Source organism: Lucilia cuprina, chromosome 3 (assembly GCF_022045245.1).
Source record: "Lucilia cuprina isolate Lc7/37 chromosome 3, ASM2204524v1, whole genome shotgun sequence".
Taxonomy (NCBI): domain Eukaryota; kingdom Metazoa; phylum Arthropoda; class Insecta; order Diptera; family Calliphoridae; genus Lucilia; species Lucilia cuprina.
Window position 1 is genome coordinate 13,898,626 of NC_060951.1, and position 27,344 is coordinate 13,925,969.

Below are 27,344 nucleotides of genomic sequence, written 5' to 3' on the forward strand. Positions count from 1 at the left end.
TACTTCAAAAATAACTGGAATCGACAAGGAGTTGCTTCGAAGAGTTAACACTATTTTAATGGCACTGAATAGTAAACATAAAATTAATGGAAATCGATTTGGGGAATATACATCAGAAATTTCTAAATTACTTGTATCTCTGTATCCATGGAGGGAACTAACACCAACAGTACACAAAGTATTGTGTCATGGTCAAATAATAATTGAATCGAATATTCTTCAACTTGGAGAGTTAACAGAAGAAGCCCAGGAAGCCAGGAATCGATATTTTAAGCATGTTCAACTTTTCAGCTCAAGAAAATGCTCCAGGCAATCACAGAATGAAGATATTTTTAATAGTTTACCTCTATCTTCTGATCCTGTTCTTTCAACTATGAAAAAAAGGTGGATTTGTTATGAAACTCTATCATCTCAAAACAAGGAAGATTTAAAGGACTTATATTACCTTCTGGATATGTATACCGATATGACAGATTATTTTATAGAAAATAAGTAGTGTTAGGAATTAACTATATAAGTAGGTTGTAAGAATTAATTGTATTATGTTTAAGATAAATAGTTCAAATAAAAAAGGCTATTATACTAACTGATGAAATTGTATTAAATTGTGTTTTATATTTCGGTGGGCGGGAAAGGTGGTTTGTGTGGGGTGATTTAGGTGTTGTTGCGCGTGGCTCATAATAAAATTATATTTTTTTATTGTATGTTATAGTCTTTAATAAAATAATTAACTAAATAATTTTTAAAAATTGTCCAAATATTTTATTCAACACCAAATATATGTTCTGTCATATTTAATACTAAAATATGAAAAAGATGAAATTAAAGGACACAGGTTTAAATGAACATATTTTTGAATATAATTGAGATATTGGCTTGAAATTTTTTGTAAAGGGTCGAGAATTTCCATATCTAACTAAAAAAAGATATTAAGGGATAAATATGGATTGTTGTAGCTATCTGCGACCCTATTAAAATTTTGATATAAATCATAGTTTTAGAAATTTAACAAATATGTAATATATGACAAAATCTTTATTTATGAACAAAACTCAATGAAATCTACAACGCTTGTTAAATTTGTCATTTCAAATAAGAAAATGCAAAAAAAAATTTGAAAAGGTCAAAGGGCATCCCGCAATTCCAAAAATAGGAATGAAAATCCCAAAAATGGGATTTTTTACATTTTTGCCCATAGGGTCCACATTTCTTTCAGGGCTGGGAAAATACTTTTGGAGTAAATAGAAAACATATTGAGGTTTCCAAAAATGTTTCAGTTTTCTGATCCCAGCTTTGGGATTTTAGAACTTGTCGCCCAAAGTTGAAGTTTTGATAAAAAATAGGTCATATTCGGAAGGAGGCAGTGGCAACATTTTCAAAAAATAGGACAAGTTTTTTACTCCAAAGCGTTCTGCGTAAAGATACCTTTTAGAAAACTATAAAATTGTTATATGTTCTTAAAGAAAATTTTATTTTATTAATAAAAGAGTTAAGACACATTTTGGGCAAAAAAACGGCAAAAATCTAAAAGTTTTTGAATTTTTAAATTAAAAAACGTATATTTTTGGATCTGTAAATGATATTGATCTGAAATTTTTTGTATATTATTGGAAATTTTGTTGTCTAACTAACAAGAAAAAATTGAGTCCATTTGGTCCAAAATTACGCCCGGTATTCAAAAAAAGGCGGACCAAGGTATGGTAAATTTTGTATCACTAAATTTTTAAATGTCTATAACTCGGATATTATAAGAGATAAGTAGTATGTCCAAGATCTCGTCGAGCGCTTTCAGAAAATATATAAATCTTTGTATTTGGGTGAAAAACAAAAAATGGCACGAGTTTAAAAATTTTACATGTCGTAGGTACCCTACTTTGAGCAGCCACTGCTCCGTTTCTGGGGCATCTGCGAGGTTCATCTTCAAAACTTAAACTCGAATATTCCTTGGCTACGCTCACGCCAAATTTTATCCCGATCGGATCAGCCCTTTAGAAATGCCAGATTTATTTCCAAAAAATTTCCCTTTCTGCCCCACTGTGCAATCTTGAAGCTCGAAATGTTCGATCTCACGCCTCGTTTTTCACAAACTATGAGGATGTGTTGGATAGATTTTCGTGCTATCACAGTTCTATTTTACATTTTTAGATTGTTCCATAGAACTCATTCATTTTATAGGAATCGCTATTCGTTTGACATAATTACGCTATCTGATAATGAAATAAGACATGTGATAAATAGGTCAAATTGCAGAAGAATACAAAAGTCTATTGAAAAAAAGACAATTTTTTTCTTAAATTACATCCTATTCTTGACAATGAAGGTGTCATGAGACTTAACGGACGATTGGCTAGATCGGCTTCATTGGCTTACACTGAAAGGCACACAATTTTGTTTTAGCGGAATTCATTCATAAGATTTCCATCCATGGTGGAAATCAATTTATGCTACGCAGAATGCTAATCGAATATTGGTTTCCTCGTACAAAAACCCTTGTTCGGACTGTTGTAAATCGGTGTAAGTGATGTATCTTGGATCGCAGACGCTTGCATTCAAATTATGGCTGCCTTGCCTCCAACAACAACAACTGGACAGGTAGATCGTGTCAGATCTTAGAGGCCTATGTATGTTTTACCACGAAAGCCATACATCTGAAAGTAACTTCGGATTTATAAACGAATAAATTCTTAGCGGCATTTAATCGCTTTATATCAAAACACGGTTGTCAACTTAACGTCTTTTCAGATAACGGGACGAATTTTGTAGGAGCTTTTAGAGAGTTAGAAGGAGAGTTTAAAACATTTTCATTGGAGTGTAGGGCTAGGATGTGTACGATGTGCGGCATCAATGGCCTTTCTTGGGTTTTATTCTTGCTGGAGCACCTCATATGGGTGGTTTATTGGAAGCTGTTGTCGAAGTTTTAAACTTCACTTCCGTAAAGAAGTCCATTCCGGCAAATACACTTTTGAAAAACTTTCGACTGTCCTCGCTAGAATCGAGGCATGTCCAAATTCTCGACCTCTCTGTCCTATGAGATCCTAATGATATAGTGGCTCTTACACTAGGTCATTTTTTAATAGGGTCTCCAATAATGGTTCCTCCTGAACCTTCGATTTATGAATCTCCGCTAAGTTTTCTAAATCGGTATAGAAAAAAAAAGATCTTGACTCAGCACTTCTGTCGTCGATGGAAAAAAATACTTGTCAGGACTTCACAAACGTTGCAAGTGGAAGTATCCGGAACGCGATATACTAACCTGAGATTTAGTAGTTATCCCAAATGATCAAATGACACCCACTTCTTGGAAAATGGGAAGAGTAGTTCGGACTTATCCAGAAAGTAACAATGACGTACGCGTCGCGGACATACGTACCGAAAACGGGGCTATAAAGCGATCAAATACCAACTGGTCCTTTTGAGCAGTGAATCATTTTAAAGAATATTTGTTAACCTTCATTGTTTCCTAGCTCTATGGATCTACGAATCAACCTGGTTGTAACGTCAAGTCGGACGATGGCACCACCAGTATCGCCACCAGAGGTCCCATTGACCTCAAATTAAAGCTCCACTGCACCTGCATTGGTTCTAGCTCGAGTGGTACCTTTGACCTCACCTGAGCAACTGGCTTTGGCAGTACCAGCCCCACTAGCCGGTCCTGCGCAAAATTCTGATGCCGTATCAGGTGCACGGAAGCCTCAGGTTGGAATCCGGTAGCGAATTTAATAAGCCGCTATAGGAAATGTAAAACGAAGCACCATTCTATGCTTCACTCAACAAATCACGTCGCTGTTAAACCTAAAAACACGCACGAAATCAAGTCCCGACCAGACGCCCTGATATATCTTCGCCGTTGCTTCATGTCATGACATTCTCACCATCAGCAACCGTTTTGTTGCTTGGCTCAAAAAAGAGCATTCGAGTACGGGCAGTTTTAGATCTCTGATGCAGTAAGAAGATTTTTATTAGCATCCTTATCGCTAACATATACGTTTCGTATAATCCACACAAACACAAGGTAATATTTAATAAAGGTTTAATTTTTATTTAAAGAAAATGTTAAAACACTTTCGTTTTATTTCATGTACGAACAAAATCTAATGACCATTGGTCAATTTTTATTTGATTTCTCATGGAATTCATGATATATGTACATAAAATTAACTAATCTGATTATTAATTGGCATTTGATTGTTAACTCAAAACAAACACAAGTTCTAAAAGGTTTTAATTCTTGATTAGTATACATAAATTATGGAGACTTAAAATTACAAAATTTATATTTGTATACCCTGCACCTTCTGAGAAGTGTATATAAGTTTGTCATTTCATTTCTTTAATTTAAGTTTTCGTTAATTTTAATATTATGCTTAGAGTTATCTTCATCTCTTTTATAAAACATGCATTTTTTGATAACAAACAGTGACATTTTCTATTGTTTTGTATGAGGAAACTGTGCAGTTTAATTTTGTACTCAAAAACATCAAAGGGGATTAACATCAGATTAAATTTATTTTCAGAATTACTAATCTGATTGTTAACACGTTGATGAAAATAACTATAGACGTCGAGCACGAGCGTAGATGCAAATTACGTCTATATCAATCATATAGTGTTATTTTTCAATGATTGATTTCACTAAACGTTATTTTAACTATAAAGTAATATAGTTTAATTATATCAATAAAATTTTTTATTAAAATTTGAAATTGGGTAATACTCGAGGATTTTAATAAAGTACTCGAATTTCACAAAAATTAAGTGTGCATCAACGAGTTAATTTGTATTTGAATGCAAACTCAAAAGCCCGCCCTGAATGTCTTAAAAAATAATCCACATTTTTAACATACCTACTGAAGAAAGGTATCAATCACATGGTCAACCATATCTGACTATACATTCATAGTTGTTTTTTTTGTTAAAAAAGGTGTTTTGGAATATTTTCATTAAAATTTTTGTTTTGTTTTGAAACAAAATATCTATTATGGGGTATCTTCTTAAAGAGATTTTAAAGCGTTCAATGATGTATTACCCATAAAAACCGGCTGCTCATAATTGTCATATTTCCAAATATTTAAAATTGTTATGTTTTGTCACTAAATAATATCTATGATTGCATAGATATAAAAATATATCTATGCAATTTGCAAACTTTGCGCACCACTAGGCTTCATAAAACCTTTTAAATGATATCTCATATTGTACATTTTGTTTAAAAAATACTATAAAACTTAAAAAAATAACTAAAAAGGGACTTTTTTGTAAGCGGTTCAGCGCACGAACGACCATCGATAGACTAGAAATATTTTAGGAATAATTATAAAACATAACAAAGTTTATTTGAAGCTGGGTAAAATAATAAATTTAACCTTAAAAATCGTGTCCCCCATACAATATTTTCTTGAAAACTGTCCAGCTCACGAATGGACAACACCTAACCGAAAATATTTTGGGTAACATATTACATATCAGCGAATATGTACTTTTAAGTAAATTTCGGAAGTGGACGTTATATGGGATCCATGAACAATTACGGCCCTATCCGGAAAAAAATTTGTAGGCTGATTAATATATAGACAAAATGTTTTTGTGTCGAACTTAATGAAAATAGTTTAATTAATCAATGAAATATGTGCATTTATGTAATTTTCGGAAGTCGACGTTATATGGAAGCAACGTCTAATAATGGACCGATCCGGGAAAAATTTGGTAGAATGATTGAGGTGTACACAGAATATATTAAATTTTATCGCGATAAATTAATAATTAAATGAAATATGTACGTTTAAGTCATTTTCGGAAGTGGACTTTAAATGAGAGCAATTATGGACCAATACAAATCTTCTTTGGTAGTATGATTTATTTTCGTATTATATTTACATGTGCAAAATTTTGTATATATCAGTATAAAATATTTAGGGGAGTTAACGATAAACTATTTCCGGCAATATGTGCCTTTGTTTGGGGACTATGGGAAATCTTGAATCAATTGTTATGATCCGGGCAAGGATTCCTATGCAAATGCATGTTTTTAGTCAGTAACTCCATATAACATTTAACTAGTTATCTTTTCGAATCGAAGAATTTGCTTCAAAATTGTATTGATTTGTTGTTGCATAAATTTCAAATTTGTTATAAATCCATAAATTGCATATTTTGATTTAAATTGCATATATTTTGCATATTTCTAACATTCTTATAGCACATTTTTTTTAATTTTTCTAAAATATTTTTTTGTTTTTTCTGTATTTCATATTTTTAAAACAAATTTGGTACTTACATATTTACAATTTTTTTAAATAAATATCAAAAAATTTCGATTTTACAACAAAATTCTAGGTTCTACTAAATACAATTTTACATAATTTTATTTAATTTTAAAAACCAGATAGTGCGGAAGGTATTTTGATTTTATGCTGCTTATTATAACTTCCAAAATATTGGTTCCTATAGTATGGGTTCAGTATCAATTTCTGTTTCTGCCCATCTGTGTGTCCATATAAAATGATAACTTGATGAAATTTTGTTCTTACATCTCTCGCGTCTTTAATTCACTTAAAGACATTACCAAACGATAGAATTCGGAAGAAATATAATTTATACAAAAATACATTCATTCACCAAATTTTATTAGAATTACTATCAAGCTTTCTACTTTCAGAAATTAAATATGTACTATTAATAGTTGTTTCTTAGTCTTTATATTTATCATTCTCGAGGTCGGGTTCCGTTAAAGTGGTATTATAGTACATAAAGTAGTCCTTAATAATCTGTATATTTGTTGTCAAAAACTTTAGATCTAAATATCTATTAATATGTACCTTCGCAAAGAAATATTTTTTAGTCCATAACATTTTTAGTGCATATTTTTATAGTGCTAATAATTTTAATTTTTTAGTGCATGAAAATCGTTGCCCTGGTTATGATTTCTTGCAGAAAAAAATGTCATCAAAATCATTTTTTCGGGGTAGTCCGAAATTTTTACTCATAACTTTTTACGTCGTGAACCGATTTTGCTGATTTTCAAAATCAAAATTCTTAGGATAACAATAAATATTTTTGGTGAATTTGGTTGATATCCTTAGCTTAGTTTTAATGTAAGCGTATGACTTAGAATTTGATAAGGATCCAGATCCAACTTTGTTGTGTCTCAGATAAATATTTCTTGGTTTTACACACGGAACGACAAACTTATATGTACCCTCTATCACCACTGATGGAAAAGAATGACTAGACCTTTTATGTTACAACAATTTATGTGTTCGAAAAGTAATAATTCGCTATTGGTATATTCGTTACAAGTACTTAGTGCAAGGAGTCACGTTTCATACAATTCATATGGATAATTCAGTTAAAATTAATAATAAAAATAAAAATCATTTATGATTTTTAGTATAAAATCAAATTTAAACGTTTTCCTAAGGAACATCCAATGTAAGTTTATGAAATTCATTATTATAATAATCACAAATACTAACCACTTTATATTTAATGTACCAAAGTGTACGATCGAGTTTGTACTAAAGTTAAATAGTTTTTTTTTTAATTATAATAATTATATAATGAATATAGTCTCTGATAATAAATGAATTGTAAAAATATGAATATGGAGTAGACGATTTTTATGGGAATATTAGATTTTAACTAATGTTAAGGGGTGAAAAAAATTAATGAAAATATAACGTCACTAAGTGTAGAAGGGTAGGGAAATATATAGTGTTCATGCGACATACCTATCGCTTAATCCGTAAATCAGAATATCGTCTGTAATAAATACTATTTCACACAGTTTAAAATATTTACAAGCTAAATCTTGGAATGACTATACTTTTTTTCTTGCCAGTACCAATTATTTTAATATGGTCAAGGATTCTCTCATTGCGGTGAGCTAAGCCCTCACTTCAAACATTCCAAGTACGACCTAATTAAAATATCGAAATATTTAAACATGTTTAAAACTGAGTTCTACAACAAGAGTTATTACAACTGTATTAGTAAAGGTATTTTCAGACTACAATAATGAATATTAATACTTGTCAAAAAATCATGTAGTATAATACAATTTCGTAGTCTAAATATAATTTGATTGATTATGACAAAAAATACTTCTGATTCTTATGACATACCGACCGTATTTTTAAGTTTTTGAAAAATTTCAAAAATTTCTGATTTTTCATATGTATCAAAGTTGTATTTAAAATAAAGAAACTTTAGAAACAATTTCCTTGTGATAAAAATAAACAGGAAAATAAAATAAATTGAAAATAAACGAAAAAACAGGAACATCATTGAATTTATAAAGGTAAGAATTGATAAAATGTATGTCTAAAATATTTATGTATTTTTCTTACAGATTTTTTGACATTCCGACAAAATTAATATATTTTAATTTTTGAAATGTTTTAATACTCTGTATTGTAGTCTGAAAATACCTTAAGTAGCTGTGAATGTCACATTCTTGTCAAGTTTGTAAAGGGGCAGATCTGTCCTTAAATCTGATCTGTACCTTAAATTGCGTGAAATTACTACACCTATTAAATATGGTTGCATAAAAAAATAGAAAAACGCAAAATTTTGGTTAAATTTGTTTACACCCGTATATATTTGCAACGAAAAGAATTAATGAAATTATTATATGAATTTTTAAATGTCCATAGTCTTGAAAGTAAAGTTTTGAAAATAATGAACAAACTCTGATAAATTTCGAAGCATTTTTTTAAATTTTAAATGTCTGCAATTTTGTACATACATTTTTTATGGTATAACATTTCCTTATTTTAAAAGGTTAAAAAAATACGAGGCAATTTAATTCAGTTTCATAGATTCTTAAACATTTTTGATTTTGCTCATATGTAAGTATGAAGCTTCGAATATTTGCACGAACTAACCTATTATCCGTCATAAAAAATGATTATCATTCCCATTAAGGAATTAACCAGTTAACTAAGGAAAAGAGTTGTATTGTAATTTAAAAATTTATTTGTGTTAATTTTCATAATTTTAGTATTTTTCAGTAGAAGCAAAAAATTATTTAAATTTGTGTATATTCTGTGGCTCGTTTCTGTTACTTTCGTATCGGGAAATTTGTCGCATGAAAGAATGAAATTGAAGAAAAAACAATGCGAATTGAAACAAAATATTATTTCTCATAATTTCTTTTTGTGAAAGTTATTGGAAATGTGAAAGTAAAAGTGCTTCTGTAAGAAAATTTTGAGAAAAGTTTCTCACATGAACTGTCACAAATATCTTACATTTAAACTTTTTTTAAACATAAATTTTATAAAATAATGAAAAAGTTATGATACTTTTTTAATTAATGAAGATTAAAATTAATGATTTATGTGCTGACGGAGTCAGCTCTGCCAAACCTAGCAGGCTCCAAGACGTCTGTTTCCCATATTGGGTGGTCTGTCAGTACTCGCTCTATCGATTGCTTCTCCTATAACTGAGGGCAATTGATAGTGCAGTCCGTAAACCATCAAGCGTCTGTTCCATTTTGGGCGGCTTGATGGTCTGTTTGATTCCAGAGGGACGGCAGCTTTGTGTCCTGGCAGTAGGCGAAAAATGCGAAAACCCGACGACTAAACGTCTCAAAATGGCGCAAACTGTAGTGGTAATTGCTGTTATCGACAGGAGCAACAGTGACGGTGCCATCTCCCAGGACATCCGAGGATCATCCGTCAAGGAATGCTTGGGGTGTACTGGAAAATCCGGGACCCGCTCCTCATAACGATGACGCTGGATGGTTGCAGGGTCACATAAAACTACTGGCTTGTTTGAATGAGCGCTCTGCGTTCCTCAAGCTGGCTATTCCCTTGGCGGAGTGTGGCCAGGTGCTTTGTTGGAAGTGATCCCAACACGACAGGCGGAGATTCTGTAGCTCCTTCGGAGCGGAAACCATCATTTTCCTACCCATGATTGGAAAGTCGTGAAGGTATCCGAACCGATAGGAGCGATCAAAAAGGCGTTTGTGGTCCTGAACAAGGAGTCCGTGTCGCCACTGCGTGAGTGCGGAAGGAAAGTTGCGACAAACGACGTAATCGTCGTATACGATTCTGACCTTGGAGATGGTGAAGGTAACGCAGATTAACCTGCACCACTCCAGTTTAAACGATTACCTTGATTGCCAGTTTAAAACCCCGTTTTTCTGATAAAGATAATCTTCATTCTTTGGTTAAACCCGATCTAATATATGTTTTGTGTTTTTCAGTAATCATTAAAGTTACTTATTATCTAAGTTTAACTGAGTGTAACTGGCAAATTAAACCTAAGTTATAAGTGAGAACACACAATCAACAAAAAATAAAATAATGAATTCGGAAAAAAACTTTATATTTTAAGTAAATAGTAATTTTCTGATTTCTTTTATCGATATTATTGTTTTAAATTTTTATTTATATTTTTTTTTAAATTTCACATTTTACAAAAGTGATATTTGCACAGCTGTTCATTGCTTATGTTTTTGACTGAAATGTTGTCAATACTAACAAAATTAACTAATCCTGATTAACTGATAGTCCGCCTAAATTTGTTTCGAGTTTGATCTAACAGCAACTTAAGCCTAGTTTAACTGAGTAGTATGAAACACGCCCCTAAAGATATGAACCCTCAAAGTTATTCCCTTTTTTGTGGTTTTCGAACAATGTAAAGCAGAAAAATCGCCTTTTTGTAAGTTTTAAGAATTATATGTATGTATCAGTCTTATGCCGGTAATCTCAACATTTCATTGTATGACAAAACTGTACAGTTTAATTTTGTACTCAAAAACATCAAATTTTTAAGATTAAATGATCTAATTGTTAACACGTTGACGTAAACGGCCTTTATAGACGTCGAGCACGAGCGTTCTTAAATGCATGTGAAGTCTATATTCCGTCATATAGTATGTTTATCAAAGATTGATTTCAGTAAAAATCTGAGTATAATAAATATTTTTAAAATCCTTCAACGTTATTACAACTATAAACTAATATAGTTTCATATCATCAATTTTTGTTTAAAACTTATATTTGGGTAGTACTTGAGGGTTTTAATGAAGTACTCGAATTTCTCAAAAGTCAAGTGTGCATCTGGGTAGAATCATCATTTTTTTGGGTGAGCGTCAACAAGTTAATTTGTATTAGATTGCCAACTCAAAAACCCTCCCTAAATATTTTAAAACACATACTTACTGTAGAGTAAGGTATCACATGGTAAACCATGTATGATATACGATATACATTCTTAGTTGTTCTTAAATTTAATAATTTAATTTATTTTTTAATTTTTTTAATAAAATTTTTAACTGCCACCTGGAAACTGAGTACCAAAATTTCAAAATTTTTTAAGTACCACGATATATTATATAAAATATGAACTTTCTTGTTTTTATCTAAAAACGATTTGTAAAATTCGCTCATCTTGTCAGCAGAAATATCCTGAATTCCAGATAGATTATGCAATCTAATGAAGTCTTGCTTTTCCTGAAATGAAAAAAATCCTTTTCATTAAGAATTTTATATAAATACATACAACAAAATTTAAATTAATAAAGATTTCTTTTTTGGTTAGCATAGCTATTTATCAAATTATATAAAATAATGAAAAAGTTATGAGGCTTTTTTACTTGATTAAGACCAAAATTAATATTATTCACCAATTTTTAGGAAATTGGAGGAATTCCCGATATACAGAAGCAAAAGCTGAAAAAATACGTATCAGGGGAGAATTTATAAAGATAATTCTTTATAACGTTTATTTCTATCAGCGCGATTTATTTTTAATGAATGAAAAAAATGGTTTTATAATGAATCTTGTTATTTGTTATGATGGTTAACAATTTTGAATATACAAATGGATGAATTGTTTCATGTGTTGATGAAATAATTCAAAATTGTCAATAAAATCGACAAATTAGAGTTAAAAAAGGGAATTTGTACACTCCAATGCTCAGATGAGTAGAGATACATTTTCCTTTAAGTTCTTTATAGTCCCGTAATGGATTCCGGGTGGGATATCAATAAAATAAACTATTTTTAACTTAAGAACAACTTTTTTTCCAATATTTGACACAAAATTTCCCCCTATTTTTCAAAGTGGATTTTTGTTGTTGTTTTAATTCTCAAACAAAGTTTAAAGTTGGGACACTTGACACAAAATTATCCATATACATAAGTTGTGTTTTGTTGTTAACGTTCAAAGGCAATTTCATATTTATAAACGTTAGGAGTTAACGTGTAAAATGAATACTGTACGAATCGGTTTATAAATAGAGAATATATTACGTAAACATATAAAATTTAAAAACTCCAAAAACAAACATTTATTACCCAAAGTACATACCATAGAGAAAGAATAGAGAAGAAACATGTTATGCCTCACCCCGGTTTCTGGCTAAAGGGACCTCTCCAATAACCGGGACAATACAAAGTTCGAAACCGGAGCAAAGTCTATTATGCCGGGATTTCAAACACCACCAGTTTATAGTCCCGACATACTAAAAGTATTGTAAGCTCCTCAAGTTCATCAAGGTAACATACCTCGGGGAAGAAAAAGTTATTGTGGGACTGAAAGTTGGGAATGAGTTAAATGAATAAGACACATAATGAATTAGGGGTACATGGACTCCCATCCATATATTCGCAGTAATGTGTCACATGTTTTTTCTTGAACGTGTCGTGAGAATGAGAAGTATGCTGAATTAAATGACGATATCGTATTCGTTTGACTCTATAAATATTCCCTTCATTGTCCAGGTATGTTCAGGGTGGGCTCGATAGATTTAAATAATCATAGAAAAATGTCCAGTGGATGACACAAATCAGTTTAGTATTTTGCGAAGTTTTTTAAGTTTTGAGAACATAAAAATAAATAATAAATTATTGTGGTGAACATGTCAGAATAATAAAGTGAATTGTTGTTACCCAGCAAACACTAAAGTTTCTCGTAAAGTCGAGAAAGCTTGTAAATCAAACAATTTCTTTATTTTAAAACTTGAAATATAATGCAAACTTTAAATTCATTTATTTCTTAAAGTAACCGTTAATAATTAATATTAAACAAAATAAATAACGTTTTTCTAACGTTTAATTTTGTGTTTGTTGGGTTATTTCATCTATGAGGAATATACTAATACTACCATAAGTTGTTCTACTAATACGAACGTATTGTTATTTTTTAGGTCAATAAAGTATTTTGCTTTTTTAGTTTTTTTGTTCATTTTTTTAATATTGCTGCATTATTTTATAATCAATGAATTTGGACCTAGAAAAAAATTTTAGTGAGATATTAATTTATATATTATAACAAAAATAATCTGGGTTTTTGGTAATTTTTTATTGATAAACAAAAAATACATTACGGAAACCCCATCTATTTGGGGAGAACTATGTAAATTTTTTTTAGAATTGTAGAATATTGATTCTTATTTAATAAATCTAACACTAAGTACCATCCTAGCCACTCTAAGTATGGGGACATCACCATATACCACTATAAAACTATTACATCGTAAAATCTTGATTTTTAACCTCATATTTTAAATGCTTTATTTTATGAATAAGATACAGTAGGCGTATTTGGATCTGGATAGTTATTCTTGATTTGGGTTCTAAATATATACAAGTGTATGTATTAGCAGAAAATATTGCTTTTGTTGACCTTAGGGTGTGATAACCACCTCTATTTTAAAATATCCATATTAAGTATTTTTCCTGTACGACACGATAGTTCACTTTACATTGGTTCCAAACAACCTAGATGTCTAAATTTAAACTACTGTTCCTCCTAGTTCGTATATGGATTTTAGAGAAGATAAATCAGGTGTCCAATGGTTTTTCTAGGATAGAAGTCGCCTCCCTTTAGCAGTTAAAGATTTTGAAAGACCACACAGTGCGTTTTAATTCTTTGGATCATTTCATCAATTACTCTATTTTATATTTTTTAATGTTATTGATTAAATATCTCATAATTATATTTCATTGATTTACACTTGTTCTAGAAATCTACGCAAATTTTTTATATCGAAATTGCCCCATTATTTTCATTTAAACATTTTTAAGACAAATAACATCACATTTTCACACAATGAGGATATGATTTTTGCAAATTGCAATTGAAAAATTCTTAACACTCGTCCTTTCCAAAAAGTAATTAAAAAATAATTTGAAAAACCCAACGAAATTAACCGAAATTCTCAATATGCAAAATACTTTATTGACGTGCAAATTCTGATAATAAATCATAAAATACAACAACAAAGTGTGTGAATAAAACTCTATCATTTTCATTTCATTTTATTTTTTATTTATTAAAACTTTCTTAAATGGAAATTTACAATAATTATTAAAATCTTAACATAAACTATTGCCCCTAATATGATTACCAAGTCAATTCTTCTTTAGTAGAAGTTTTGCTATTTGGATAACAACTTAAAATTTTAATTTGAAATTTTTTACAACCTTTTTGGAAAAATTACAACTTATGAAAATCAGTTGTAACAAATTAACAAATTAAAAATGTCAGAGAAGAAAAAATGCCCCTCGTATCCGGTCCGGGGCTTGATAATATCCGGAGACCCTATTCCCACAGCGGCGACACCGGGCTGTGGTGAATCGAATGTGACTGGCGTCCGGACTAGTCAGGTGGTAGCACCAGGCTTGACTACTCCACGAGTGTCTGGAGCAACAACAACAACAACAACCGCAAGTAGTCGGCCCAAGCTGGCTGCTTGTAAACCAAAACCGCCCACTAAGCCTTCGGGTGTGGGTAAAGGTCCCAGCGGTGAGGTATCTCTGCCGGTCGTGGCGAGTACCTCTGCAGCCGCAAAAGCAGCCCTTGCTGACTCAAAGTCAGCTCAATCTTTGACTTCGGGTGACAACAAGGTCCCCCAAGTGCCCTGTGCGAATGTGGAATCGTCGACCCTGATGTCGGATTCCTCTGCCGCACCTCCCCCTACATTGGAAAAGTCGTCGAACTCGTTGTCGGGCTCTTCCAATATATCCCTAGAGTCTTCCCCCAGGCACAAAACACCTTCCAGAAGGGCTTTTGTTCATCGGCGGGCCGCCGAGCGCATCGTTGAGCGTCATGGCGCCAAACCCAGCGATGCTTTAACGAGAGACGAGAATTCGTCCCTCGAATGGGCGAAAAGCCTCCTGGCTAGGCTAAAGGGCTCCAATCCTCCAGCCGAGGCAGAAGTGATTAGACCTGCTGCCGAGGCGCCTAAACGGCAACGATCTGAGGAGGAGACCCTTACTTCTACGCCAAACGACTAGCCGACTAAACGTCAAAAACAGGCGCAAACCATTGCTATCAATAGGCCTTTCAGTGAAGTGGCTAGAAACCCACTGATAAGGGCTATTGTTGACCATAGCAACAGCGACGGAGCCATCTCCCAGGAAAAATGGGGGACTATCCGTCAGAAGATGCTAGGCGTGTACTGGAAGATCCTCAAGGAGAATCCAGGACCCGCTCCCCAAAATGATGATGCTGGTTGGTACCAGGGTCACATTAAGCCTCTAGCTTGTTCAAATGAGCGCTCTGTGCTTCTGCTCAAGCTAGCTATTCAGTCCCTTGGGGAAGTGTGGCCAGGTGCAAGGTTGGACGTGATCCCGGTAAGCGAAATTCCTCGCAGACCGAGATCAATTGCCATCATCCCAACTGAGCCACATGACCCGGCGGAAATTCTGGCGTTCCTACAAAGCGGAAATCCTCATCTACCTACCCATGACTGGAAGGTGGTGAAGGTTTCCGGCCCTATGGGAAATGTTAGAAAGGCGACTGTGGTCCTTAATAACCTTGGCGCCATTGCGTGAATGCGGAGGTAAAGTTTACTATGGCTTTGATAGTATCTCCCTTCGCATTTATCGCAGTGACGCCAAACGCAGCGCCGCCGCCTCTGGTTCTAAACTGGAGGCTCCGCCCAAAAAGGATAATGGAAAGGCCGACGATCCCGCTGGTTCTGAGAACCAAGAATACTCCCAGTCTACCACAGGTATGATGGGTGAGCTTCTTGGCAATCTGAATTTAGCGGAGGATGGAGACAGTTCGCAGGATTCCGATCCTGAGGACGTCGACGTCACTGTCGTGTACGATCCTGATCTTGGAGATGGTGAAGGTAACCCAGATTAACCTTCACCACTCCAAAACAGCATCAGCTGCTTTGCTCCTCCGGTTGGCTGAGAGAGGGTCCAAGAGCCGTGGACCCACCACGGCAAAATCCTTGGACTATCTCTCAGAGGCTACAAACATCTGTATTCAAATCCTGCAGGTAATATTAAAAATATTAGAGCCTGTATTCTGGCCAAAAACCATTTAGATATCTTCATCTTATCTGATTACAGTGATGAGGATATGGTAGCGGTGGCACTTGAGACCGGAAACTCCACCATCTGGCTCCTTAGCTGCTATATGGCGCATGACCATGGTGAACAACCGCCAAACGACCTGGTCAGAGACTTAATGCGCGAAGCAAATAGGCGTCACGTTCCTGTGATAATTGGCGCTGATGCAAATGCTCATCACAGTGTCTGGGGCAGTTCAGACACCAACAGTAGAGGTGAGTGCTTACTTGACTTTTTATTAGAATTTAATATGACAGTCGTTAATAGAGGTTCAGAACCTACTTTTGTTGTGACAAACAGAAAGGAAGTTCTGGATATTACAGCTATTAGTACAAACTATATAGAATTGATCAAAGAGTGGAATGTCTCCAATGACTGCTCCTTCTCTGATCACCGCTACCTGGACTTTGACATAGTGGTCCAGGTCAAAGTTTCAAAACCCTTTCTAAATAGAAGGAAAACAAATTGAGAGAGGCATAAAGCTTCTCTGAGTACTATTCTTCCCTCTGCTCTGACGGTAGAGAGTATAGGGGATATTGATTTGGCTGCAAATTGGATTGCTAGTTCTCTGAGCGTTGCCACGAAGAGATCTTGCAAACTATCCAGTGGCCTGGGAAGGGGCAAACCACCGTGGTGGAGCCTTACATAGCGAGCATAAGAAGGACATACCGCCGGTCTTTTAACGAGGCTGAGAGATCAGGGAACTGGTCCCTTTATAAGGCAAACGTTAATAAGTTTAAAAATTTGGTTCGGAATGCGAAACGGAACTCGTGGAGGGCTTTCTGTAGTAATATTGAAAGCTCTTCCCAAACCAGTCGTCTCCGTAAAATCTTGTCTAAGTCCCCTTCTGTTCCTAGCTATATACAGAAAATGGATGGGAGCTGGACTTCAGGTAGTCAGGAGACTTTAGAGCTTCTCCTTAATACTCACTTTCCTGGTTGTATTCCAATAAGTGATTTGACTAATTTCTCTCCAACTTCAATGCGGACTGTAACCCACGTGCCTATTGAAGATGACATTATCCGTTGGGCAATTAAAAGCTTTGATCCCTACAAAGCGCCCGGCCCTGATGGTATTATTCCTGCAGATCTTCAACACAATATAGATCTTGTAGTTCCTTGGCTGCGGAACTTATACACAGCCTGTCTCTCTTGGTCATACATTCCTACACAATGGACCAAGTGTGATGGGGGGTAAAACTTCACACACTAAGGCAAAAGATTACAGACCAATATACCTGGCATCATTTATGCTGAAAACATTGGAAAGAATAATCGATATCCACATTAGGACCTCGATAGATAAATCCTTTCTCTCTGCCTCTCAACATGCATATACGAAGGGCAAATCTGTTGAGACGGCTCTTCATACTCTCGTTAGTCATATTGAAAAATCCATGGGGTATGGAAATTATTCACTGGTCGCCTTTCTTGATATAGAAGGCGCTTTTAATAACGTCAATCCTGTATCTATCTGCCAATCTCTATCTCGAGCTGGGTTTGGTAGGTCCGTTGTGGGATTTGTTGAGAATCTTCTCTCAAATAGGATCATTCAATCCTCCTTAGGAGATACAGTAATCTCTAGGAAAGCTTTAAGAGGTACTTCACAAGGGGGAGTACTTTCACCACTCTTATGGAACATGGCCATAAATGATATTCTGGTAAAACTAGACTCTCTTGGCTATAAAACAGTCGCCTATGCTGATGATGTCGCGGTTGCGGTATCAGGCGATCACCTTGAAACCATATCCCAAAGGCTAGAACAAGCACTAAAGATCATTAGCTCGTGGAGTGTCGAATGTGGTCTTAGTGTTAATCCTAGTAAAACGGAACATGTGCTATTCTCTAGCAAATATAAGATTCCTTCATTTCCTCTTCCATGCCTTAATGGCGAAGTATTAAAACTCTCGGACAGCGCTAAATATCTGGGCGTTATCCTAGATAAGAAACTATCTTGGAGTACAAATGTACTCTCTAGGGCATCTAAAGCCATTACGGCACTATATGTTTGTAGGAAGGCCATTGGAACATGCTGGGGCATAAATTTAATGAATGTTCACTGGCTCTTTGAGGCAGTTATTAAGCCTATTATGCTATATGGGGTTGTTGTCTGGTGGCAGGCGCTTGAAAAGGCTTCACTCAGACAACAACTGGAAAAAGGAATGAGATCAACTGCGCTTCTTATTACAGGCGCTCTCAGAACAACTCCTTCGAAGGCGCTGTTCACTATGCTGAACTGGCTCTCGGTCGTTCTCCTTGCAAGGAAACTGGCTATGTCAACTGCGGCCAGGCTGAGTGTAACTGGCAAGTGGAATCAATGCTCCATAGGCCTTGCTAGGATCATGTTTCTTATATCGGATAATCAGTATATTGTTGATTATTGTATTCCGGTACCGTCTCTAGTGAGAAGGTTCCAATATCTTATCTCTTCGGAGTCTGACGAATCTCTCCTTCCGCCAATTAATTGTTTCCGAGTGTATACAGACGGATCCAAGACAACGAAAGGAGTAGGTGGTGGCATTTTCATTGGGGAATTCGGAACGAAAATCTCCTTCCGACTTAATGATGAATGTAGTATCCTTCAGGCTGAAATATCGGCGATAAGAAGGGCGGTAAATTGGCTAAGGTACTATCGGATATCTAATAGGGATATCAGAATTTATACTGATAGTCAAGCTGCTATTAAATCCCTAACTGGTGTGTTCTCCACATCCAAAATTGTCCATGAATGCCGGACGTCTCTCAATGAGATGGCGAGACATTCGAACATCACCCTAACTTGGGTAAAGGGACATTGGATTTCGTATGGCAACGGTATTGCTGACACATTGGCAAGAGCTGGCACTATGCTCAGCAGCATGGACATAGATCAGTTCTGCGGTATACCACTACTTGCAGTTAAGAGGCAAATCAGTGAAAAATGCCTCTGCATCGCTCGCGACAAATGGTCGCGTAAACATACGTGCACAACATATAGAGTGTTGTGCCCACAAATGGATCCTCAAAGATCTAAATATCTTCTTGGTCTCCAAAGACCACAGTTAAGTAGGCTGATATCGATTATCACTGGCCACTGTAAATTTGGGAACAATGCCAGACGCATTGGTCTCCCGTTCAACGATTACTGTAGGAGTTGTCAAAATGAGGATGAAGAAGAGACCATTATTCATCTTCTCTGTGATTATCCTGCTTTGGCGGAGGCTCGTTTTCAGACGATTGGATCGACCTATTTTGGTGATCTAACCGAGCTGTCAAATATTAAATTAGAACGTCTTCTAGAGTTCATTAATTTGTCAAATTGGGTGTGAATCCTATAACTCACACTACTCACCCATGGCAGCTGCCCTGGCTTTCTCACTTCTCATCTTCTCCTTCTCTTTGCAACTGTTTCTGTTCTTTCACTCTCCTCAATTTCTCCCTCTCTTTTCTTTTCTTATTCTTACAGGTATTTTTACAAAGGGATCAACATGGACCCAAGTAAAGCCGACATTGGCTACCTGTGCAAACCTAACCTAACCTTAAATTGTATTATTCACTCATTTTCAAACAATTTCAATCATATTAACTTTTCACTTAATTTTGAAAAACACTTTTTAAGTTGGAAACATCAACACAGTTACAACTGAAATTAGTTGTAATTTATAATCCCAAAATATTTTGACTTCTTTTAAAGTTAAGTTGTTTCAATTTCAACTCAACAGGTTTGAGTTGTAAACCATAAGAGGGGCATATGACTAACGTTGTTACTGTAACAGCAGTTTTAACACAAGTTCTCGATTTGATTAACTGGCAAGATGCAGGGTTTCCATTCTCCTCAGTCGTCTATGACCCTCAAATAGGGATTTGAGTGATCCGTTACGGAGACGGAGCACGTTTAATTGTCCTTAACATTGCTGAAAGCTTTCTATGCAATTTTTTAACATTAGATGAGGATGCTGTTCCCCATAGCTGAATGCCGTATAGCCATATAAAGGATGGCATAATTGGTACGATGGTACTTTTATTAACTATTTAATGTGCAAAAGTACCGTGACACTCTCGAGTCCTATTTGATACTTACAGAGCTACAATCTCAATATCCGATTATCGTTTAACGTAGTAAATCTGTTAAAATAATTTTTTGTATGGGAACTTTCAATACATCGAAATGACAAGAGATTACGAATATAGGGATAAAAGTTTTTTTTTAAATTTAAAATAATTTTGCAAAATTTTTTTGGCACTTTAAATAGTCGAAACCTTGAGACTAAGTTAGACTTTTAAAGGATTAATCAGCGCTGAGTTCGAATCTAACCTCATATTTTCTCCATCACATCTGGGATCTCAGATATTATGTCCTGAGTATTGAGAAAACGCTATTATTTGCTTTAAATATAACATTTTACAAAGCAAATCTAATATTTGTGGTAGCTATAAGATACAATGTACCCATTTCCTGGGCAAGAAATTGTGTAGCAAACTTTATCAAATTATATGCAAGATGTTTGCATTGAAGGACGGACAGAGATTCACCATATCAACATATAACGCCCATTCTACTTAATTTTAAAAATGTTTAAATATAAATATATTTCAGAAATTAAAAACTTTTAGCAAAAGAAATTATTTTAGTACATTGAGATCCAAAAAAGTACTCTCTGAAATATTTTTTTAAACTTAAACCAAATCTCTTTATCTATTTCTGAGACATATCGGTTTTATGACAGTCTTGTACAAAAATACTTTGTACACTAAGTCTAGATCAGACCGTGTGCCAATTAGCCCATGCAATTGAGCTTTCATTTTATATGACTTTCATTTTATATGACTTTTATTTTATATGACTTTCATTTTATATGTGTAACCTTAGCTTTAATATGAAAGCTATATGTTAAACGGCGATCAAAATGGATACCAAGGTATCACACATGGCACTGTTCTGGATGTTTAACATTGTTAAACTTTATTGGAGGACAGTTTTCTCATGTTAGAGTAATTGTAACATGTAAAACTTTCTTGCGAATGTGCACTCACGGACCTTCAAATTTTCTTCGCGAAATCGCTAGGATGTTAACACTTAATAGTTTTATTTTTTCTTAATATTTAATATTTTAATATTTTTTGCGACACTTTTAATATATTTAAAACTCCGAAAATAATTTATATTTTACAAACGAAAAAAAAATATTTCTTATACTTTGACATTTTATTTTATTAAAACTGAAAAAAGTTGTAAATTTTCGTATTGAAAATTAAAAAAAAAAAATACATATTTCCCCTATCGCCAAGTGCCGGTCCACACTAGGAAATTTTTTTTGGAAACTTTTGATTTTGCGTGAGAGAGAAAGAATATCATTCATCTCACTCGCAGTACGGAGGTTCTCGTACTCGAAAATTTGTTTTGTTTTGTTATTCTTCTCGTCCGTACAACAACAAATTAATGCAATTAACACGTAGTTTGACCTCGTTCACACTAGGAAACTTTTGTTGAGAATCTTTTGATTTTGTGTGTGAGAGAAAGATATGGTTGATATATCTTTCTCTTTCTCTCTCACACAAAAATCATTTTATGAAGGGGACTTTATGAGGGATATGATCAAATGAGGACCGATCATTACGAAGATCAGCAGTGTAATAAAAATTTACAGTGTCTCTCATAAGTATTCGAATTTAAGTAAACCATGAAAAGAAACCAAATTTAATAATATATTTTGTGTGCAAAAAAATAAATTAGTTTGTTATATTGTCTAGATAGTCCTTAGCTTTGATATCACGCTTTTTAAAACTTGAAAAATTGACATTTACTTAAATTAAATTAGCTTTTTTAAAAAAAAAAAGTCCACGAAATTGCCTCACAAAAGTATACGAATTTTTCCTGTATTTCATATTTGATCATATTATACGAAACACAAATTTTAGAATCGAATTTTAGAATTTGGTCCACAATTTTTGGGGATTTGTACCCTTTTTTATGTAATATAAAATTAAAATTGGGATTTTTGGCAAAATTTATAGTATTTTCTCTTTTTTTCCACAGATAAAATCAAAATTTGATATTGGGATTTAATAAACCCCTTGGAGTATCTACAAATAGTATTTTTCATTATTAATTCAATATATTGGAACTTAAGTCCATTTTCATAATACAAGGGTCAAACATTTTCGGGGAAAGTTTTCTTGTATATATTCTTTTATATATCAGTTTTTATATATTTTAAGTTTTCAATGTATTGTGGAAGTGTACAACTCCAAAACATGCCTCGAAGAAACACCATTCAATATGGTAGTATCATTACTTTTATATACCAATGACGTCCAGGCTGCATGCCACTACATCATTATGGTCTAACTCAAAAATATCGATATCAGTTTAAATATTGATTACTATGATCAAATTAAATCCAAAATTTTGGACTTACAGTGTTATTGTAATGGTCAATGAAAATTGAAAATATATTAGTGCCAATATGTACATGAATGTATACTAGCCAACTTTGTCGGAAAATATCGACTCTAGTGGTACGAAAAGGGACTTAAGATTCATACAATTCAATTAGAAACTGAAGAACGACACCAAAAATACTTCTTGGAACTTTAAAGTACAGATCCTTATAACAAAAATTATTATTTTTATATACCTCAAGTAGTGTATAAAATCCTCATATTAAAGTTTGGTTTTATTTCTGAAAAAAAGAAAAAAAATTGCAAATGGTCAAATGTCGCCATTTTAATGATATTACGTGAGAAGATGGTACAAATGCTCCAAAATTGTGGAACAAATTGTCCAAAAATATACAATTTTGGTTGATAGTAACCACTTAACACAATTTTAAGCAAAACCCACTCGTTTATAATTAATTGTTTCGTAAAATAAATGAAAAATTTAATAACATATTATGTATGCAAAATTAATAAATTAATTTGTTAAATTGTCTAGACAGTCCTTAGCTTTGATATCACGCTTTTTAAAATTTTTCACATTTACTTAAATTAATTTAGCTTTATTTAAAAAAAGTCAATAAAATTACTTCACAAAAGTATACGAATTTTTCTTGTATTTCATATTTGACCATATTTTACGAAACACAAAAATTAGAATCGAATGGTCTTTTTGCTTAAAATTGTTTTAAGGGGTTACTATCAACAGAAAGCATATATTTTTGGCCCATTTGGTCCACAATTTTGGGGTATTTGTACCATCTTTTTATATAATATCATTTAAATTATGATTTTTGATATTTGCCATTTTTTTCTATTTTTTTTAAGAGATAAAACTAAAATTTAATATTGGGATTTAATAGATTCATTGAGGTATCTAATAATAATAATTTTTGTTATTAGGATCTGTTTTTAAACATTCCAAGATATAGTTCTTCTGTTTCTAATTGAATTATCTGGATCTTAAGTCCCTTTTCGTACTACAAGAATCAATATTTTCCGAAAAAGTTGGCTAGTATATATAATTATAGATATTAGCATTAATATATTTTAAATTTTCAAGACATCGTAGCGGTGTACAACTCCAAAACATGCCTTAACAAAACGTCATCCTATACAGTAGATTTTAGTTTTTACTACTCATAACATTCACGATTATGTTGCCCATTACAACAACACTGTGTGTAAAAAAGTTTGGGCTTATTTTGATCATAGTAGATAATATTTAAACAGATATCAATATTTTTGAGTTACACCATAATGATATGGTGACATTCAGCCTAGAGGCCATTGGTTATAAAAAGAATGATTCCACTATATTGAATGGCGTTTTTGCGAGACATGTTTTGGAGTTGTACACTTCCACAATATATTGAAAACTTAAAATGTATAACAGCTGATATCTAAAACAATATATAGACATGTTTCCCCGAAAATTTTTGACCCTAGTATTATAAAAACGGACTTGAGTTCCAATGATTTGAATTAGCGATAGAAGAATGATTCCAATAATATATCCTGGAAGGTTTAAATACGGATTCATGTAACAAAATATATTATTTTTGGACACCCCAATAACAAATTTTGGTTTTATTTCTGGGAAAAAGGAGAAAAAATACAAATATGGCCAAAAATCGCCATTTTAATGATATTACATAAAAAGATGGTACAAATGCCCCAAAATTGTGGACCAAATGGTCAAAAATTATATCGATTCGGTTGATATTTACCTCTTAAAACAATTTTTAGCAAAAAAACCATTCTATTCTAATTTTTGTGTTTCGTATAATATAGTTAAATATGAAATACAGAAAAAATTCGTATACTTTTGTGAGGTAATTTAATGGACTTTTTTAAATAAAGCTAAATTAATTTTTGAATTTTTAAAGTTTTAAAAAGCGTGATATCAAAGCTAAGGACTGTCTAGACAATTTAACAAATTAATTTATTAATTTTGCATACAAAATATGTTATTAAATTTGGTTTCTTTTCACATTATACTTAAATTCGAATACTTATGAGAGACACTGTACATTTTTGTTACTAACACATATTTAGAGTTAGGTGCTATATCACTAACACATGCTTAGAGTTAGGTACTGCTGTCCAAGAGTCGTACTACTTGTTATACTTTGGTGTATACATAAAACAATATTAGCTTTGTTCCAGAACTTTTCTGGCTATAGAGAATCAATGAATTTTCTCTTCGTACTTATAAAAAGTACGGGAACAGAAAAAACAAAATTTCTCTTTCAATAAATTTCAATTTCAATCACACATATTTATTTATAAAAATTAATAAAAAAAATATCAAACATTTTTTGTTTTCAATGTATTTTTTTAAACAAATAATTTATTTGACAATCTTTTTCTATTTGCCAGGAAAAAATGTTCCGGCTAAAACCTGCAAGTTGTGGCAAAGAGAAAATAATTTTAATTGCTCAAATTTGTTCTCTTTTACAATTTCTGGTAAAAACCTGCAAACTTGACAAGTAAAGGAACAAAGCTATTATTTAATTTGCTAACATTTAATATATTTCTAAATAAGCCAGCTGCCGCTGTCTGCCTAAATTCTTCATATTTTGTATTGTACATAAAAATTTTAGGAAAAATAAATAACATTTAAATTTCTACATTAGCAGATTTTTTAATTTATTTTGCCCACATCTAATCAGTAAACATTTAATAAATATATTTTTCGGACTTAAAATCTCTTTTTTTTGCATTAGGATTGTTAAATGCGATAAAATTGTGTAAAAAATTAAAAATAGATATGTGTTTGTGAAAAAACGTCGTTCAAGTCCTATTATCCCGGTATTTTCGCGAAAAAGTTTAGATGTATTGTGAGAGAATTGAGTTCTCACAAGTGTGTTGGATTTACGCAGAACTCGTCTGTGAAGAGAAGGAAATGTTATTGTTGTAAAACAATGTCATAGTCCAACTTCTTATTATTCTTTCCTCCGTACCGCGAGAGAGATGAATGATATTCTTTCTTTTTCTCTCTCACGCAAAATCAAAAGATTCCTAGTGTGGTCCGGCAATAACAAAGTTAGCTTATCGGAGTTTAATCTGACAGCAAGTTAAGCTTTGTTTAAATTAGTAAGAAACCCGCCCTTAATATATTTCAAACTCATATCTATCATACTGTATATAAGTTCACAATAAAAATCAAATAACATATCCTTTTTTCAATAGTCCTAATAAATGTTGCCAGGAGCTTCAGAAATAAAAGGTTAAAATCGACATTAAAAATCCAGACATGGCTAATAGGCTTGGACGAGTCAACAATAATGCGACAACATTTCACGATATTTCTTTTTAACAAATTGTCGCATGTTGTCTTGTGCAGGGCTTTAATAAGCACTAATCGACATTAAAAAATCCAGACATGGCTAATAGGCTTGGACGAGTCAACAATAATACGACAATATTTTACGATATTTCTTTGTAACAAATTGTCGCATGTTGTCTTGTGCAGGGCTTTAATAAACACTGATGAGCCTGCTATAATTCGTAATGGTCGGACCGCATTTGGCCATTTTTTTGGATGAGAATCTAAAATTAATTTGCCTAAAATTGTAGCTCATTTGAAAACATATAAATGTCATAAAATTTTTCTTCTAATCAATAATCCTTTTATTACAAAAACTTATACAATACACATTCGGAAATGTTAGCTTTTTCAAGGCCTAAATAAGATAAATTATACATTTTTGGGCTAAATAATAAATAAAATGGCTAAATTTAGCCTTAAAAAGGTTAAGCAGGACCTAATTGAGCAAAATGAATGTCCAAATAACTTTTTCCTGATATCTATTTCAACTAAGGGAGCAACATATACAGCCACAAATATACATACATATCTGCTCACGTTAGTCTTACCTCATAAAAGCGTTTATTGTGATTTGACCAAAACGATTGATTCCATTCTTCTACTTCAATTCGTTTCTCTCGTAACTGCATATCGAGGAAACTTTCTTGTTTCGGGATGCAGCGAACATAGGGTCGTAAATTTGATTTTTTATCTGGAGGTCCTATGTAATCATATTTAATCAAATTTGGGTCCGGTTTGTCGTGAAAACTTTTCAAATGCTGTTCTGATTTGGAAGAATACTTTCTTACATACTGGAACAATAAACATTTTATTATATTTGGTGTACAAAGAAACTACATTATCTTACATTAAGAAAGTTCTTATTACAACATTTATTCATAATTCTCACGAAATGAAAAAAAAAATTATTAAAGGTCTACTTAATATTATTGCTCTGAACAAAAATTATTACTTAAGAACACATAATTTCAACAGCTGTTTTTATTTCTTGTAAGCATAGTTGCCAGATTTGTTAATCGTAAAATATCGATAAAAAATCGTCAATTAATTTCATTAAACCATCACCGTCAAAACGATTTACCATTGATAAAATTAATTTACTTAACAGTCCATTACCAATGTCTACATTAGACAAATATGTTTTATTATTTTTTATTTTTTCATAGTAATATAAATAGCTACTATGGCTACTACTGCCCAATAAATATTTATATTTTACAAGATAGTAACCGTAAATTAAAAATTGTAAAAATAAATTTATTTTAAGTTTATAAATAAATT

General features: G+C 32.9%; 1 protein-coding gene across 1 annotated transcript; it reads right to left on the reverse strand.

Annotated features, from left to right (window-relative positions):
• Positions 1-11,221: 11,221 nt before the first annotated feature.
• LOC111689015 (COA8 family protein CG14806, mitochondrial) lies at positions 11,222-27,070 on the reverse strand. The gene is made up of 3 exons (XM_046947245.1): positions 26,911-27,070; positions 26,612-26,854; positions 11,222-11,456 (listed from the first exon to the last, which is right to left on the reverse strand). The coding sequence occupies exons 1-3, from the start codon at positions 26,941-26,943 to the stop codon at positions 11,247-11,249; spliced, it is 486 nt and encodes a 161-aa protein (XP_046803201.1). The 5' UTR covers positions 26,944-27,070; the 3' UTR covers positions 11,222-11,246.
• Positions 27,071-27,344: the final 274 nt, after the last annotated feature.

What these genes read in the sequence shown, in the direction of transcription:
- LOC111689015 (XM_046947245.1), bottom strand. Translation starts at nt 26,943, where the DNA reads ATGAATAAATGTTGTAATAAGAACTTTCTTAAT. An exon ending in GTAATAAGAACTTTCTTAAT is followed by an intron (nt 26,855 to 26,910) that starts GTAAGATAATGT and finishes TTATTGTTCCAG; the next exon opens with TATGTAAGAAAGTATTCTTC. An exon ending in ACAATAAACGCTTTTATGAG is followed by an intron (nt 11,457 to 26,611) that starts GTAAGACTAACG and finishes TTTTCATTTCAG; the next exon opens with GAAAAGCAAGACTTCATTAG.